Source organism: Phycodurus eques, chromosome 10, assembly GCF_024500275.1.
Source record: "Phycodurus eques isolate BA_2022a chromosome 10, UOR_Pequ_1.1, whole genome shotgun sequence".
In the NCBI taxonomy this organism is placed as follows: domain Eukaryota; kingdom Metazoa; phylum Chordata; class Actinopteri; order Syngnathiformes; family Syngnathidae; genus Phycodurus; species Phycodurus eques.
In genome coordinates, this window is record NC_084534.1 from 15,348,330 (window position 1) to 15,366,454 (window position 18,125).

At 41.5% G+C, this 18,125-nt stretch overlaps 1 protein-coding gene across 1 annotated transcript in view; it reads left to right on the forward strand.

Annotated features, from left to right (window-relative positions):
• The window catches only part of LOC133408569 (low-density lipoprotein receptor-related protein 1-like), a 127,578-nt gene that overhangs the window by 73,803 nt on the left and 35,650 nt on the right, over positions 1–18,125 (forward strand). Inside the window, 20 exon segments of the mRNA XM_061687619.1 lie at positions 890–918; positions 920–1,031; positions 1,307–1,432; positions 1,513–1,629; positions 3,409–3,489; positions 4,346–4,513; positions 5,748–5,930; positions 6,008–6,205; positions 6,639–6,884; positions 8,656–8,853; positions 10,312–10,516; positions 10,599–10,763; positions 10,853–11,097; positions 12,423–12,554; positions 13,370–13,597; positions 14,552–14,726; positions 15,821–15,915; positions 17,052–17,201; positions 17,320–17,460; positions 17,961–18,086. Coding sequence (XP_061543603.1) covers positions 890–918; positions 920–1,031; positions 1,307–1,432; positions 1,513–1,629; positions 3,409–3,489; positions 4,346–4,513; positions 5,748–5,930; positions 6,008–6,205; positions 6,639–6,884; positions 8,656–8,853; positions 10,312–10,516; positions 10,599–10,763; positions 10,853–11,097; positions 12,423–12,554; positions 13,370–13,597; positions 14,552–14,726; positions 15,821–15,915; positions 17,052–17,201; positions 17,320–17,460; positions 17,961–18,086 — 3,120 coding nt within the window.

An 18,125-nucleotide genomic window follows, 5' to 3' on the forward strand; every position in this document is an offset into this window, starting at 1 on the left:
TCAGGGCTTACGAGGCAGTGTAGTTGTCCTCCATGCCTGTAGTTGCAGCATTGCACATTAAAATTGGGTGTAGCTGGGTCTATGCCCTACTTGGCCTCAATGCAAATATATTGCGTGGTGTGAAGGGTGAAAATAAATTCCTCAATTGACACCTTTATCGAAAATCTACTTGAAGATTGAATTAGTTCTTCCTTTAGCCATCCTTCTAGTTGGAATCCCTAGTTTGTATTGGTCTAGAACATTATTGATGCACTAGTTAGCCTTGAGGTCTATCAGAAAGGTTCCAAAACTGGTGTCACAAAACTTATATTTCACACCCAAACTACAACTTTTCCCATTCGAAATAGTCCTCCTGAAGTGTAACGCACTTTCCGAGCCTTCTTTGCCACGCACTAATGCCATTCCTGGAAGGATTCCTCCAGGATCCTCTACATCTCCATCATGACGGCCTTCTTTATGTTGTCCACGTCTTCAAAACTGGTCCTCTAGATCACTCCCATGAGTTTGGGAAGAAGAAAAAAATCCCACAGAGCCAGGTTAGGTGTGTAGGGAGGTTACTCCTGCAAAGCGATTTTCTTCTCAGCCAGGAAATGTTGGATGCTCAGGGTGGCGAAACAGTCACAAGTTGTCCTGCCATAACTCTCACCTCTTCTCACGCACTGAATGAAGCAAATGCCGCAAAATCTGGTCTGGATGTATTGGTTGATCGGCTGGCTCATATTGAAGGTGTAAATTTAAAGTTTGTAGTTTGGGTTTGTAATATATATTTGGAATATACTATATATTTTGTGACACCTTGTGTATGCCTCTACTTTTAACAGTTCACATCTTTACATTTCTTTCATTTTTCCCCATGTTACTATTTTGCCTCCATTTTTGTCATCCACAGCCAACCCCTCTTACGTGCCCCCTCCTCAAGTGCCAGCCTGGAGAGTTTGCCTGTAAGAATAATCGCTGCATCCAGGAGCGCTGGAAGTGTGACGGCGACAACGACTGCCTGGACAACAGTGATGAGGGTCCTGAGCTGTGCCGTAAGTTAGCATTAACGGACACACAGTTACATACACCTCAGGCCCATCTCATGCTAGTGTTGAGGAACATTGCTTCCTACTGTACATTATGACATTGACTATGGATTAAAAGGTTAGGGCACTGTTGATCCAAGTTGGTGTGGACTAATCTGCTTCTGTGTCAGCTCTTCCAAATGAAACAAAACCACAAAATAACTAATGGCTCATCTCTTTCAAACTCATTTGCATGCTATGTCTTTCCAGCCGACCTCTCACCTCCATTTTCTCTTATCCAGATCAGCACACTTGCCCCACTGACAGGTTTAAGTGCCAGAACAACCGCTGTATTCCCCTGCGCTGGTTGTGTGACGGTGACAATGACTGTGGCAATGATGAGGATGAATCCAACACCACCTGTTCAGGTAGTCAGACGAATGGGAATTAGACTGATTCAAGTTCTCCTTCTGCACAGTTCTTGATGTGATCATATCTTGCCTTTCAGCTCGCACATGCCCACCGAATCAGTACTCGTGTGCCAGCGGGCGTTGCATCCCCATATCCTGGACGTGCGACCTGGATGACGACTGTGGGGATCGGTCTGATGAGCCTGCCTCTTGTGGTGGGTCAACCTAAACCCCTTCCTCACTGATCATCTGAGCTGCCTTTTTGTCAGCTCACTGCCCTGTTTGTATGGTCCCAATGTGGGATGAGGGTTTGAAGTCCAAGCAGGATATTCTTCTGAAGTAGTGAGAGACATAATTGAGGCAGAACGCCGGCAGCATGGAAGGCGAATGTGACAATGTGAAGTTCAACACTCACTGACATCTCTCCTTTATATTGAAAACAATTGTCGCTGTTGTCGCTGACATCGCCAATTCTCTTAATGGGGGAGTCGCAATGTTTGTGTGAACACGCACTTTGGCTGGGCAATGTCCCACTTTGGCGAGGTGAGTCTGAAAGGCACAGGTGAATACACGCGTCAAAATTGTTGATACCCTTTTGTTAAAGAAAGGAAAAATTCACAATTGTCACTGAAATAACTTGAATAAATTGATGAGACAGGCATTTTTCAGTATTGTCAAGGCACAAAGCTTCTGAGAGAATGTCCTTTGCACAGATGAAACTAAATTTGAGCTTTTTGGCGAAAGAACACCTTTTGTGAAACATGGAGGGAACTTGTTTATGTTCTGTGTCTGCTTTGCTGCATCTGCCACAGGGTGTCTTGTATCTGTGCAGGGAATAATGACATTTCAAGACTCTCAAGGTATCTTGGACGGAAATGTTGTGATGCCCAGTGTCAGAAAGCTTGATCTCAGTTGAATGTCATGTTTCCTCTGACAGGATAGTGACTCAAAATAAAACCACACACCAAAAAAAATAAGAATGGCAAGCAAAATGTCGGGCTATTCACACTTAACTTCTATGAGCTCTTATCTGAATCTTATTGAAGTGGAGAAGGCACTCTTAAAATTTTCCAGCACTGGAACATTTTGCACAAGGAGTGGGCTAAAATGCAGGTGCAGGAGTCTCACTGAAAGTTGCTGAAATCGTTTGATTACAGTACATTGATTGGCTCAAAAGGTTATGCAACCTTGAGTTAATTTTCAGTAAATGTTTGTCATTACTTTTGTCAGTCTCAAGTTATTTCAGCGACCATATTAACTTTTTCTTTCTTTAAATGAAGAACGAGTACTAGCAATTTTGTCCACGGCTCTACTGTTATACCTCTGGTGCATCCGTTTACAGGGATTTTTGTGTGAAAGCGGCTGTTGGCTGGCACAGGCTGAAGCATTGTGTCCCATTCTGCATTGTGCCCGAATGGCACTTACTGTAAATGGCAATTAAAAAATAAAAAAACATTTTTGTTAAAATGTGCATTGAATAATTTTTTTTTAATATGGCCCACAAAAATATTCAATAAAAGACATAGTAGCAGCTGGATCACCTTAACCCATGTTTGCTTATAGTCTAGTTTTCTATCCGTCCATCCTTTTTCTGAACCGTTAATTCATACTAGTGTCGCGGGCGTGCTGGAGCCTATCCCAGCTATCTTCGGGCGAGAGGCGGGGTACGTCCTGAACTGGCCGCCAGCCAATCGCAGGACACAAGCATTCAAACTCACATTCACACCTATGAGCAATTTAGAGTTTTCAATTAACCCTGCCATGCATTTTTTGGGGACGTGGGATGAAACCAAAGTACCCGGGGAAAACCCACGCAGGCACGGGGAGAACATGCAAACTCCACACAGGCGAGGCCGGATTTGAACTCGGATCCTCAGAACTGTGAGGCAGACGTGCTAACCTAACCAGTCATCTAGCATGCCGCCTCTGATTTTTCTAGTTTTTAAAAGTTTATCAGCAGTATACTAAATAGCTTTCTTTCTTTGTGTGCACAGCCTACCCCACATGTTTCCCCCTCACCCAGTTTACCTGCAACAATGGACGCTGCATCAACATTAACTGGCGCTGTGATAATGGTGAGTGTCACTTCTGGACTTGACAACTCTCTCTCAGTGTGTCTGCCATTTTACATGTCTGACTACCAGTCTCAATGTGGCATGTGTCATTTTTTTGTGTCACTATGCAGATTTCTGTTTTCCTTCCTGTTTGTTGGTGTTGTAGTTCCATTCTATTCGCCCATTCTGGTGTCTTCCATTGGTTCTGTCTTTCAGAAAAGGATTGTGGTGACGGCTCTGATGAATTGCATTGTCCAAACCTGGCCGGTTAGTGCATAGATCAACATGCCCCGCAGCAGCCAAGACGCTTGCCCAGCTCGTAGATTAGCCCGGCAGGCTAACAAACATTTGAAGGCTGCTTGGCTTTAAACATGGCCACGCGCTGATGCCAATGTCGCTGCTGCTGCACAAAGGTTCAGGGCTACTGTAAATTAGATTAGGCAAATTGCATCATCAAGTCAGGCAAAGACAGAAAATAAATCGAATTTGATATTTTAGAATGATAAAAAGAAGCGTCTCTGCAAAATAAATTTTCTATTCCTTCACGCCTATCAAATTAGATTCTGTCACAATAAATGTTACAAAGGACAGGATTGTATAGGGTATAAACTGCTTAGCGTGCTCTGCTGCCAAGCTCAATGTATCAGCGCTGGTTACGTTCCCTCATGGTGCATGGTCTGATCTATGCAGTTTCTGTCATTATGAAAACTCAACATTTAGATGTGTGTGTCTGTGTGTTTCTTGCAAAAAATAATAATAATACTGTCTGGACACTATAGTTTTAAATATTCCAACCCCTCTCCTACAAAGGGTTGATGAGGCAGTGGACAACTCTTAAATTTGTGAAAAGTGTTCTGACAGTGAATTTTCCTTTCAGATAATGACTGTGGGGACAACAGCGACGAGGCGGGCTGTAGTCACTCGTGTTCCAGTGCTCAGTTCAAGTGCAACAGCGGCCGATGCATTCCGGATTATTGGACCTGTGATGGGGATAATGACTGCGGGGACTACAGCGACGAGACCCACGCCAACTGCACAAATCAGGGTGAGTACCTCAGACTGTTCAGATGCAAGACCCTTGGGGTGGAGGCTATTGATGGCCAGGAATAAGGATTATGGAATTAAGAATTATACAATTAAATTACTGCATGTTACTATGCAATTTACCAAGACTGTAATTGGCATTGATCATTTCTTTGTGTGAAGGCTTGTAGGCTCAAGATAGATATTTAAATTTAAATTTCTAAACAAAACCAAAAGTGAATCTTGCTTGTCATAGGTGAGCTATTATTATTTCTCAGCCCATCTGTTGGATATATGATTTGTAAAATCACATCCAATCCGATTGCTTTTATGCTCCCCATATCCCGCACAAATACCTTAAGGCATGGTGTGTCAAACACATTTCTACAGCAGGTCAAATCGCTGTTAAGTTTACCCTTAGACTCTCTCTCAGTTACTGTATATCACTGCTCTAAAGGCTTAGAGTACCCATATGACTATGAAAACCATATTGGCGTATAGTCACCTCATCATATATATATATATGTATATATATATATACATAAACAAAAATATCTGTATATAAACTCACTGTTACTATTAGCTAAATTATAGTCTGACCCTGAACAAAGTAGATACTTTTTTACAAAGTAGGCACTTTTTTAATGTCAAACAGTAAAAGCTGTAGCCGTTGGCAATGACTGCACTTCATTTCAGCATACATCACAGCAACCAGCCATGAATGCCAATGGACTCCAGCGGTTATCATGCTGCCATTTTCACATGTGGCCCAAGTGCACATGACAGACTGCACATGGAATGTGTTTCATTGGTGTTGAGATACCCACAAACAAAATTGGTATTTATTGTACTCAAGTGATTGTTTGGAATGATTATGTAGTTGTGAGGGGGCGGCTGCTTCCCTCTTTTTCTCTCAGACCCTTGAATAGGTTTATTTGGAACTAGCCAGAGTTTACATTTACAATTTAGGCAGGGATCTAACAGATCCTTGGATCTGATCGGTCCCAAATGCGTACCGAAATACTAGTTTCTTTTGAAAATCAGGATGATATAAACATGCCACTTTGTCATTTTTATTATGCAGAGCGACATAAACACAATGAGCCATTGTGAAATGCTTTTATTGGTTTTAAACAAGGATCTTCTGGTGATGGATAAAAGACAGCTTGTCTGAGGTCTAGGCTGTTGGTCTCGGTTAGCTGAACATGTGAGATGAGTGATAATGCCATTCAAACGTCCGCTCCTTTTGCCTGCAGCCACTCGTCCACCTGGAGGCTGCCACACAGATGAGTTTCAGTGTCGTATGGACGGCCTGTGCATTCCCCTGCGTTGGCGCTGTGACGGGGATACCGACTGCATGGACTTGAGTGACGAGAAGAACTGCGAGGGTGTCACGCACATGTGTGACCCGGCAGTCAAGTTTGGTTGCAAGGACTCGGGTGAGATGTCTGACATTACTGCAGATTGATTGATTGGGATGATTTGCTCCACAAGTGACACTGTCATCTCTTTGTAGCACGGTGCATCAGCAAAGCTTGGATGTGCGACGGAGACAGTGACTGTGAGGACAATTCGGATGAAGAAAACTGTGAGGCGCTGGTGTGTAAACTGTCTCACCACATGTGCGCCAACGACTCCACCATCTGCCTGCCTGCAGAAAAACTTTGTGATGGCACAGAACACTGCCCAGATGGCTCTGATGAGAAGCTCTGTGGTAAGCACCAACAGAACTAAAGATTTTTCTTTTTGGTGCAGGAAACATGAAAATAACTTAAACGTTGCATTTGGTTCAGTCTGGTACAGTAATTGTATCACATTGGGGGAACTGGATGTACAGCTGTCTACCATCGCAGAACACGGGTCACAGTTTTATTAGGCTCAAATATTTTTTTTGTCTTAATATCAACACTACTTGAGATCTCAACATGGGCCAAAATTGCATCTTTTTAATACATTTTGAGAAAGGTTATAAGTAAGGTTTTACGTCTACAACTCGAATGTACACTATCAGATCAAAACTGGAAAGATTTACTATTTTAATATATTCTGTGATGAGCTGAACTGTTTCAAAAAATGGCTTTTGATTAAGTTTCACAGTAGCGTAGCTAATTCTCCTGCCCTAATGTCTGGATTTACTCTTTTTTTAGACCTGTGTTCACTGGACAACGGCCACTGCAGCCATAATTGCACCGTGGCCCCTGGTGAGGGTGTGATTTGTTCTTGCCCACTGGGCATGGAGCTGCGTTCAGACAACAAGACCTGCCAGATTCAGAGCTTTTGTGCCAAGCACCTCAAGTGCAGTCAGCGCTGTGAACAGGACAAGTTCAGTGTGAAATGTTCATGCTACGAGGGATGGGAACTGGAGCCCGATATGGAGAACTGCAAGAGCACTGGTAAGAAACATGATTGCTTGAAATGTTTGTAGAATGCTAAATGACACCACTGAACCATTTGAACACTTTATTGATGCATATTGCACAGGAAGGGGTGAAATGAAGAAAATAAAAATAAAGCACTCAATGCTAAAAATTCATACTTATTTTCACAAGCATACTTGAGACTGGGGTAAAAATACAAAGAATCTTAAGTAGTGCTGGGCACTATGGACTAAATTGGATATCCCAGTTTATTAAATCCCCTAACGTTGATATTCGATGACTCAATACTTATTTTATTAAAGTTTCTAAATGTATAAAACTGGACCAGACCAAAGTATTTTACATTATAAAGCAGATTGTTTATTTAACAATTATAAACATCACAAATAAATTAATTACTTTTTTCCTGCAGGTATTTCAAAATATAATGATCTCAAAATTAGTGACGCACTGAAATGAAAATACTTGACCGAAACAAACAAAGAAAAAAACAAAAACAAACAAACACGAATATGATAAAAATAACATACTGTTCAATTGCGCAACATACTCTTTACAGTAATCATTAATATATTATGGCGTCAATATTTATTTGAATGTATTTCTTAGGGTTTGGCTCTGTTGTAGGTGTTCATCACTTAACCATTAGGGGGCAGCAATGCACTGAAACATGCCCAGTCTGCCAGAAATCAAGAAGAAGAAGAAGAAGAAGAAGACACGCAGAAGAAACGTGATGTCAATTGGAACGTATACAATGCGGTCATCTGTCAATAAAGCAAATAAAAACAGAAATACAAGACTGATTCATGAGAACGCCACACTGTGCAAACCCAACTGTCTGGAACAGTTAGCTCTGACAGCAATGGGTGACCCACTGTCAAACTATTTGCACGATCGGCGATCGCTCAAACAACGGAGCTAGCTTGTAGCTGCTAATGTAAACAAACCCCGTGAACACTTTCAATCTCGTACGGGATTGACAAACAACTATCTTGTTACCTTCCCGCCCCGTTCACCGAGCGAACACAAAAATGCAAGCGCTTCAACTGCCCCCACGATCGCTACACGCGCAATGGAGTTGTTTTGTTTACATTACAGGAGTGGCACAGAGTTGTCTAACGCTGTACCGTGATACATACGTCACACTCATAACGTGGTTCATCTTCAGGCGATTTTACATGGATATGTCTGTCTTCGACGAAACATTATACACGTTTTGCAGACTACAATTTTTTTCCAAATTATTATTATTATTTATGGGTCGCTAGTCGCCAGCATCTTCTCCTCCATGTTGGCGGAAGTCTCACCGAGTAGCGAAACATATAGGAAATAAAATCGGCGATTCCCTTTTTCCATATCGAGCATTAATAAAATATCGACCGAATCGAGCTTCTCAATATATCGCCCAGCACTAATCTCTACTATTATTATACACTATTAAGTACTGAAGATGAGTAAACATGCTTTTATTTTCAGTCACGTTGAATCAGCTTTGAATTATATTATCCAGTTAAAGAGTTTAGTCCTCTTCCAACAACACAATGCTTGTGATCAATGATTCTGCGGTTCACTGCCAGACCTTTCATTCCTCCTGTTGACTGTCTCACTGCCTGCTAGACACAAATGCCCTGTTTTATTTATGAATATGTTACAACCAGCCAGGATTTGAGCACTTTTACGTCATGTCACACTGAAAAGTAGCCCCGCTGAGGCTTAAGCACTTTTCCATCTGGTTAACTGTGTCCTTTAAAATGTGCCCTCTGACTTTTATCATATCTTTCCACAGATCCTTTTAAACCCTTTATTATTTTCTCAAACCGCCATGAGATACGCCGCATTGATCTCAATAAGGGAGAGTTCAGCGTTCTAGTGCCAGGGCTGAGGAACACCATCGCTCTGGACTTCCATCTCAGCCAGAGTGCCCTCTATTGGACTGATGTTGTTGAGGATAAGATCTATCGTGGGAAGCTGTCTGAGAACGGGGGTGAGATTAGTGATTATAGCGAAGTGTTTCTATAAAATACTGAAATGATACCATGGCAAAAAGCAGTGGAATAATAGATCACAAAATATCTAATGGAAATTTGTATTTGTTGTCGCGACTTTCGGCTTGTCCCATTATTGGTTGCCACAGCGAGTCACTTGCATGATTTGTTTGGCAAAGTTTTACGTCGGATGGCCTTTCGGACACAATCTTTCCATTTTTCATCTGGATTTGGGAATGGCAGTGGCTGGTTAATTGGGGTGGTGGCCATGGAATCAAATACACGGCGTCTGCATGAAAGGTGTCAGGAAAAGTTTAAATTTCATAGTATTTTTTTCTTAATTGAAATGAATAAAAAGGCAGTGGAGGATATTAAATAGAATTATTACAGTATTCTCTTGATAAAATCAAATTAAAAAATGACAGTTTCTCAGCTATTAAACATCTTGCAGCAGCATACAAAATAAAATTTGCTTCACAAAAATATTTTTTTCCACAAAATGTAGATGTGTGAAAACCAGCTCACAATTCTCTTGTTCCGCTCTGAAAATGTCTTGGTAAGTGATGGTTTTGGAGATGCGAAATTTCCACCTGACGTCAGTGATATTAAATTGTCAGACCTTCCTGGTTCAATTTTAATCAATCTTTTTGAGATGTGGAGCAACCTCGGTTTAATATTTTACCCTCGGACCCGGCAAAAACACAGCACATTTTCTTCAAATTGCTTAAAATTTAAATGACAAAAGCGATTTTTTTTTTAATGTTGATTTTACTACAAAATTGTTGTTTTCCAATTTTCTATGATTTCCTCTGACATAATCAGTGGTTGGATTCTCACCAAAATGTAATGGAAACATTATTGAAAGAATACCAACCCATCTGTGTGGATACGTCACAAACTGTATGCAAGCTAGACACATTATACTCGCCAGTGACCTCCTTTGAGACCAACTCAATCCATGTAACTCCTTTTTTAGGCATTACCACCCGCCAGCCAGTATACTTAAAGTACACTCAAGTAATTTGAATGACTGATTGCTCTTTCTCTCAAATATTTGAATTTATGCAATGTAATGTTAGCTCTGAATTCAACTTGGTGGAATACATCTACATAATTTGAAAAGCCTGAAGCAAAGTGAATCACTGCTTTGAAGCACAGTGGAATCTAAATGCCATGATCCATAGATGTCCAAATATTGTGCAAATGGTTTAAGAAAATAAATTGTCAAATGGAAATTTACACATTCTCCTTCTTGTATTATTGTAAAATAAATAGAAGACCTTTCTCATAGACAAATTTCTTGAGGAACACGTTCTAGTTCATTAAGCCTTCAATCAAGCCGATTGTCAATTGAATGTATAATGCCACAATGACATATGCATAGATGGATAGGCTGCCAAGATGAATTAACATACACATTGTAGACTTAATACTTTGTTGTGTGCATTTATCTGAAGCTTTAACCAGCTTCGACGTGGTAATACAGTATGGGCTGGCGACCCCTGAGGGCCTGGCAGTGGACTGGATAGCAGGAAACATTTACTGGGTGGAAAGCAACCTGGACCAAATTGAGGTGGCCAAGCTGGATGGCACCATGAGGACTACCCTGTTGGCTGGAGAAGTGGAACATCCTCGAGCTATAGCCCTGGATCCTCGTGATGGGTAACACCTGCATTGCACTGCACTGCACACACAAGCAACTGTTGCTTTGGCAAACATTTCCTACAACATAAATTCTCCTCAGGATCCTCTTCTGGACGGACTGGGATGCCAGTTTACCACGGATTGAAGCTGCGTCCATGAGTGGAGAAGGCAGAAAGACTATCCACAAGGAAACTGGCAATGGAGGCTGGCCAAATGGGCTCACTGTGGATTATCTAGAGCGCCGCATCCTCTGGATTGATGCAAGGTCAAACACAACAGCATTTTTGGCTGCAAGTTCTCCAGTAGTCCTTGGATTAAGTCGGAAATCTAATTCAATGCTTTTGTTTGTTGTAGGTCTGATGCCATTTATTCTGCCAAATACGACGGTTCTGGGCTGATTGAGGTCCTGAGGGGTCATGAGTATCTGTCCCATCCCTTCGCTGTCACCATGTACGGCGGCGAAGTTTACTGGACGGACTGGAGGACTAACACGTTGGCCAAGGCGAACAAGTGGACTGGGAGCAATGTCACTGTTGTCCAAAGAACCAACACACAACCTTTTGATCTCCAGGTCTACCATCCATCCAGACAACCTGAGGGTGAGAAAAATAGAACACTTTGATACCGTACACACAGAGTAGTTTACTTCAGCTTACTGTGGAGACAGAAAACCATTCACACTAACATTCACACTTAGTGGTTTTTTTTGTTTCATTTATTTCCTTTCATTGTGTAGAAATTATGATTTTGTCAAATTTTAAATGTAAAATATAAGAGACGACAATCCACCATTTGAAAACTTATTAAAAGACCTTAATGCATACAACTCTAAAATAAACAACTGACTTTGGGTGAAAGCACCGTGGACTGCTCGCCACTCAATCACAGGGCACATATAGAGACTGAAAACCATTCACACTGTTTTAAGTGGGAACTCAACCCACGCTGCCTGTACTGAAGTCATCCACAAGACTACCACAACACCATCAGTGACGCACCCTTAAACTAATAGTTTGTTTATCAACATGGTGCATCTTGACAAGGCAGTATTTACCCATTTGCTCCAAATGTGTGTGTGTGTGGGTGGGAGATGAAAGAGGCGCCTGTGACTTGGCAGCCTGTTACAACAGCTTCACTAATTCTCTCTGTTTTCTACCCTTTTCTGTCATTTAATGTTCATTGTGTGTCGTGCAAACCCGTTTTGGATTGTTTTCGGTGTTTTTGGCCATGCCATTCTTTGGCGAGAGTATCACCGCTTGCTGTGTGTGCCTTTACCAGCAGTTGTTACTCATATTACTGGTAACAACAGCTCCGTGACTTTCTCCCTCGTCGTGATTGGCCGTTTCCACTATTGCAGCCTTTTGGCCGTGGTATTTTACTGAGCGGAGAATATCTACGTTATTGGACTTTTGATGCTTGTCTACAATGCTACAACCGGGCGGAGCTGGCTGATGTCCATTCGGCGAAGAATGTATCCAGGAAGAGATATGGAGAGTGACTATAGCTGACGCTAAACTGAATTAAAGTGAAGCGAGAGAGAGGACTGAAGGGGACACGACCCAATCCTTCTGTTTGTGTGTTACTCGCCAATGGACGAACTGTCGGCTGTTGGAAAACTGCACTTGTTTGTTTACATTCAAACTCAGCTTGTAGCAAACTCAGCTTGCCAATTTTACTCTACTCACTTCCCTCTATTACTACTCGAGTACTACGCTGTGAGTCTGGTGTTCTTACATAGAAAACCTTCCATGCTTGGCTACATTTAGCAAAAAAACAACAACAACAGCAACAACAACAAATCATCGGGTCCCAGAGGGAACACTCATGATTAAATTAGTGGCAATGAACACCACGTAGCCTTGGCTCCATTAGCATTTGTGAAACTTATGATTTCATTTAAAATGTTTTTTTTTTTTTTCTACAGCACCTAACCCGTGCGCAGCTAAAGACGGCAAGGAGCCCTGCACTCATCTATGCCTCATTAACTACAATCAGACATTCTCGTGTGGCTGCCCCCACCTCATGAAGCTTGGGCCTGACAAGCGTACTTGTTATGGTAAGCGTGAACACACACACACACACGCACGCGCGCACGCACACACACACACACACACACACACACACACACACACACACACACACACACACATGCATACACGTACTATAGCTACAGCAGAAGACGAATTCTCAACTCACTCTCTCTAAGCTTGCAAGTAATTCCCTCTTGCTTCCGTGTTGATAGCAGAATGTAATCCCTGTTCTTGGTGAGTAGTTTATTTTTGTTTGTATACTGGATACAAATGTGTGGCAGAGAGAGGGAGTATGGCATTAAACCTTTTTTTTTTTTTTTACATCTATACTTTGACAAGCCACTATTATGACGGCTTTGGTGCCCACTGAAGTGACTGTGTTTGTAGTCAGTGTATGAGATTAGTATTCAGGGCAGGGATTGCTATTCTCTTCAGGGGTAATGGAATGGAGAGGCCCGTTCTTGTCTGATGCAGGCATCCACCGCAACCCTCCACATCCTGCACCTCGCCTGGCTGGGCTGATCCAGCTTGACACTGTTATTATTCCCTCCTTGTTTCTTGCACAGTTCCTCTTTTGCTGTCTATCATCTGTAGGCTGGACAAGTTATGTGATAATAGGACTGGCGAGACCGTTGTAGTTGTAATGGATAGGTTATTGTATTCACTCGCATGCTTACAACTGTGCAATCGAGTTAGCCACCCAGATGTAATTGATGTGAAAGCTGCAGAAACATGAACTGTTTATTCAAGTGGCTGTAATGAGCTAGCCATTGTTTACGTAAGTCTCTGGAAATGGAGACAACAACAACAACAAAAAATATCTCATTGCCTCCTCCCTCAGAGTCTCGTCAGTTCCTGCTGTACGCTCGGCAAATTGAGATTCGAGGAGTGGACATAGACAACCCGTACTACAACTACATCATCTCGTTCACCGTGCCCGATATCGACAATGTGACCGTGGTGGACTACGACGCTATGGAGCATCGCATCTACTGGTCAGACGTTCGCACTCAGACCATCAAGAGAGCTTTCATTAACGGCACCGGAGTTGAAACTATCATTTCTGCTGGTATGAGTCACAAAAGTCATTAAATATTACATTTATTTCCATGTGAAAGGAATGAATTCATAGAATTCTAAAACAGCATGTTTACTATGTTCAAATCTCAGATCGTAGAAACAAGTAAGTTTATACAGTGGTTCTTTGACTTACGAGGGCCCCAAATGTTTTTCGAGTTACGTGCAAAAAATGAAACCTAAGGGAAAAAAACAAATGGTGGGCAAAGAGAGCCGCCGATGCGCTTTCAGCAGTTTATTGAGCGTGGCAGTCAAATGCACAAATACAAAATGAGAACACTTGCAAGGAGCTGCTGTAGGCCACAACTCACGGCCGAGGTGCTCACACACAGACGAATCCAACCAACTAAACCAACCCAACTTCAGCTCATGATGTCACTAATTTGGCTACGCCCCTTAAAGGCACACAGCCAACACACGAATACTGCAGTAAGTACAGCAAACAATGTTTTTACATGTTTTTTGTATTTAAATTCATTTCATTGGGGAACATTTATATGATATAGAATGGAGCCCCACTATTTGCAGGGGATAGGGACCGGGCCGGACTTCAAGTCGCGAAAATCCAGGGATAATTAATGCCTATTATAGTTGCATTAAAATTTATGTATGTATTTTTTTTAACCCAAACAATTCTTGAATAAGCGGGGATCAAATACTAGCAAGTGTTTTCAGATTTAGTTCCTCCCCCAAAAAAGAAGAAAAAAAAGAAAACCTTTTTGTTTTTTGTAAAAAAATGATTGAAAAAAATAACAAAATCTGCAAACAAGTAAATCCGTGGGTGCTGAAGCGCGAGTTTGCGGGGGTCCACTGTATAGTAAATTCAGTTATGAGCGTGGTCACAGAACGAATTAAACTTGTAAGTCCACGTACTACTGTGTATTGTGTACATAGAAAATTATAGTGTAGTTTAAATTATTTTTTGAACTGTATGTTTATCCATTAGATCTGCCCAACGCTCATGGCCTTGCAGTCGACTGGGTGTCCAGAAATCTGTTCTGGACCAGTTATGATGCCAATAAGAAACAGATTAATGTTGCTAGACTGGATGGCTCATTCAAAAACGCTGTGATCCAGGGCCTGGACAAACCCCACTGCCTGGTGCTGCATCCCATTTTGGGGTTAGTCACACACAGACCTGCCTTAAAGCTGTCACACCTTGTCAAAGTACAGCTTATTGAAATGTCTCTTTGAAACCTCACAGATATCACCTTTAGCCTGCAACATGTCCTTTCCTCCTGCCTCGCTCCATTCTTGTAGGAGGTTACACTCCATTGGTCTCTGAATTATTTACAGTCTGTCTGTCCCTATTTCCTTGTTTGTCCTCCATCCTCCGTCTCCTTTCGTGTTTAGCAAATGTCTGTTTTCCTTAGTGTCTTGAAACCTAATCCCCCGCTGAGCCCCCCAAACCAAACCTGCCTGGCCTCTCTTCTAACCAGCATTGCTGAGTCGGACCATCTGTATTTATATACAATTTGGTTTAGTCCTGCATGAATTTTTCTTTCGCTTCTCTTCTATTTTCGAGGTGGATTAGAAAGTAGAGTTTCTGTAGCAAATGTTGTGACATTCTGTCTTTTATCTACTCCTTCCTGTCTTTCAGAGACTTGTCCTGTCGCTAAAAAGCACACTTAAATGGAGGAATGTTTCCGACGGGAGCATTGTTGGCGTGGGGGAAAATGGGAAACAGATGCTGCTCCATGCATTTGTCCTCTTTCTGACACTAACACACAATGCATCACTGAGCTGTAGAGGCAAACGTGTGTCAGGGGCAGGGACAAATGTCTGCTGCATCCTGTAGTAATTTTATTTGAAGGCATTTTATCAATCAAACAAATGGTGTGCTGGAAGCCTAAATGAGATTGCGAATGTTACTTTTAAACATACTACACAGGCAGCGACAGAGGCGTAATGTGTTTTGGAGCTAAATTTAAAGAGCTGCGGTCTTGTAGAAAGAGTAAGGATTTTTGTTGCTGTATATTTCTCCCGTATCCACCTTTGTTGAATACAACACTGGGACTCCAACTGTATTTTGCTAACTGCAGAGTTGTTAGAGTAATTTCTATTTCCATCAAAGAGGTTATCCTTTCATAGCCACGTTATTCAGTTATCAACGGTTTCCACCAAAGGAAGAACCCATTCATTTTGGTGCCAATCTGGGTAAAGGAACATTTTAGCTGCTGTACCTTTACTGATTCTCTCTGCTTGCCTCCCTCAGGAAGCTCTACTGGACAGATGGGGACAACATCAGCATTGCCAACACAGATGGAAGCAACCAGAGTGTCCTATTCACCAACCAGAAAGGCCCTGTTGGTGAGTGAGCACGTTTATTCAGGTGTTCCTTGAGGTTCTGTTCAGGGACCCCATAGGATTAGGACTATGTACTGTAGATCAAAACACTTACATTTACAAAAGTTACATTTGTATATCAATAACACAGTAACATAGTATTCCATATCCACATCTCATTTATTTAGATGTTTCTCTTAACTGCTCACTTGAGGTTTATTGCCCATTTTAAAGCCTTAGTTTATCATTGCATTGTGTGCACTCCTGTTGGAAGGTCTGCTTTAATTAAACTTGCAGACTCAATCCAAACAACTGTCTTCTAGAGATTACATTTGCAGGAAAGGTGCTGGCAGTTATATTCAGATTTCATGTATTTATTATTATATTAATGTTGTGTTTGGGTAAAAAGACACTTAGAGGATGACATCCCTTTTCATGGAATAAATTGGAAAATGATCTCAAATAGTTGACCTTGATGCATTATCTGCATCTTTGCTTTGAAATGGCTCATTTAATTCTGATAAAACATTAAGTGAAAGATTAACTCTTTATTACTTTTTGGCTTTTTTAGTTGTTGGATTTTTCATTTTGGCTGTTCAATTATATTATATGGTCATTCAGTTTAAAACATCTTAATGTATAAGACATTTCGTTTTTCAGGAGCCATTTTGTTACAGACACTTAGTCTCCTGATTTATTAAAGGTTTGTATGTGTAAAATCAGGCTTTTAAGGTGAAACTTCTGAATAGTCTAAGGGATGACTTGGAGCCAGTCACAAGAAGGTGTCATGCCACATCACCCTTGACAAAAACTCTTTTCAACTCTGCATTTAATTGCGTCTGGGTCATTTTAGCGCACAGTGACAATTGCCGCTATCCTCTCCGAGAGCAATTTTTCAGGTGTGCTGTCCCAAGTTTTAAACGCAATGTGAGGATAAGCGGTAGGGAAAATTGATGGATGGTTACGCAATCTGTAAGAGTGAGTGAACACGCAATTTATCGCCTGCTATTTGAGATTCTAGTAAAAGATTGCAAACTTAGTAGATCACACGCAACACGGCCACTGACAGCATGTGCAATCTGTTAGCGTGAACACACAATTTAGGAGCTGTTATATAAACTTCATTACATAAATCCCAGAGCTGTTTTTGTGTTTTACAGGGCTCTCCATTGACTTTGACACCGAGCAGCTTTACTGGATCAGCTCAGGAAATGGCACCATCAGCCGTTGCAAGCTGGATGGTTCTGGACTTGAAATACTTGAAGGAGTCAAGAACAAGCTGACAAAGGCTACTGCACTGGCCATCATGGGTAAGTCTCTCAATTCCCTTTGCAAAAAGAATGTATTTCGGTACTGTTTTAAAATGTCAATGACTACTGTATGTTAAGTGTGGTTCTAGTCGGTCGTCATTCTGTGTTCATCCTGCAGGTGATAAGTTATGGTGGGCTGACCAAGGAACTGACCAGATAGGAACATGTGACAAGAAGGACGGCGGCAACTGGAAAGTCCTGAGGAATAGCACGTCCCCAATGATGCACATGAAAATATACAATGAAACTGTGCAGAAAGGTGTGTAGCCTAAGTGCTGACATTCATACACATGGACTTGCAGGCAAAACCATTAGCAGCACAACTGCTAAAATGCACAATCTCATTAGATCCAATATAAGCACTGTGTAAAAATAAAAAATAAGAATAATTAATAGATGATTTTATTTGGTGCATGAGCTCTAAAGATGTCAGTACAAATAATCACAGTAATAATCATACAGTAAATGATTTTCACTGTTATCTATTTTTATCATTGTAAAGTCAGATTTTTCAATTCAGATTTTGTATTGAATCTTATTAGCTGTACATATACCTCATGAAGTGTCAATTGAACTTTTCACATTTTTGAGCCATGTGTTTTGGTGGAAATGGTTGTCAAAAGAGAAAAAAAAGATATCCATTGATGGTCTTTTTTTCTTGCTCGATGTAGTCTGTATTTCTCAATAAGTGCACATCTGTTTAGATCTTTACTTTTCAATGTTTTCATGTGTTTGCACTCATGCTTTTTTTGTTTCTAGGCACCAATCTTTGCAGCAATAACAATGGTGACTGTTCCCAGCTGTGTCTCCCCACCTCCCCGACCACCAGAGCCTGCATGTGCACTGCAGGATACAGCTTGCGCAGAGGCCAGCAGTCATGCGAGGGTGTGGCGCATGATGCTGTATTATGCATTTTTAAAGAGT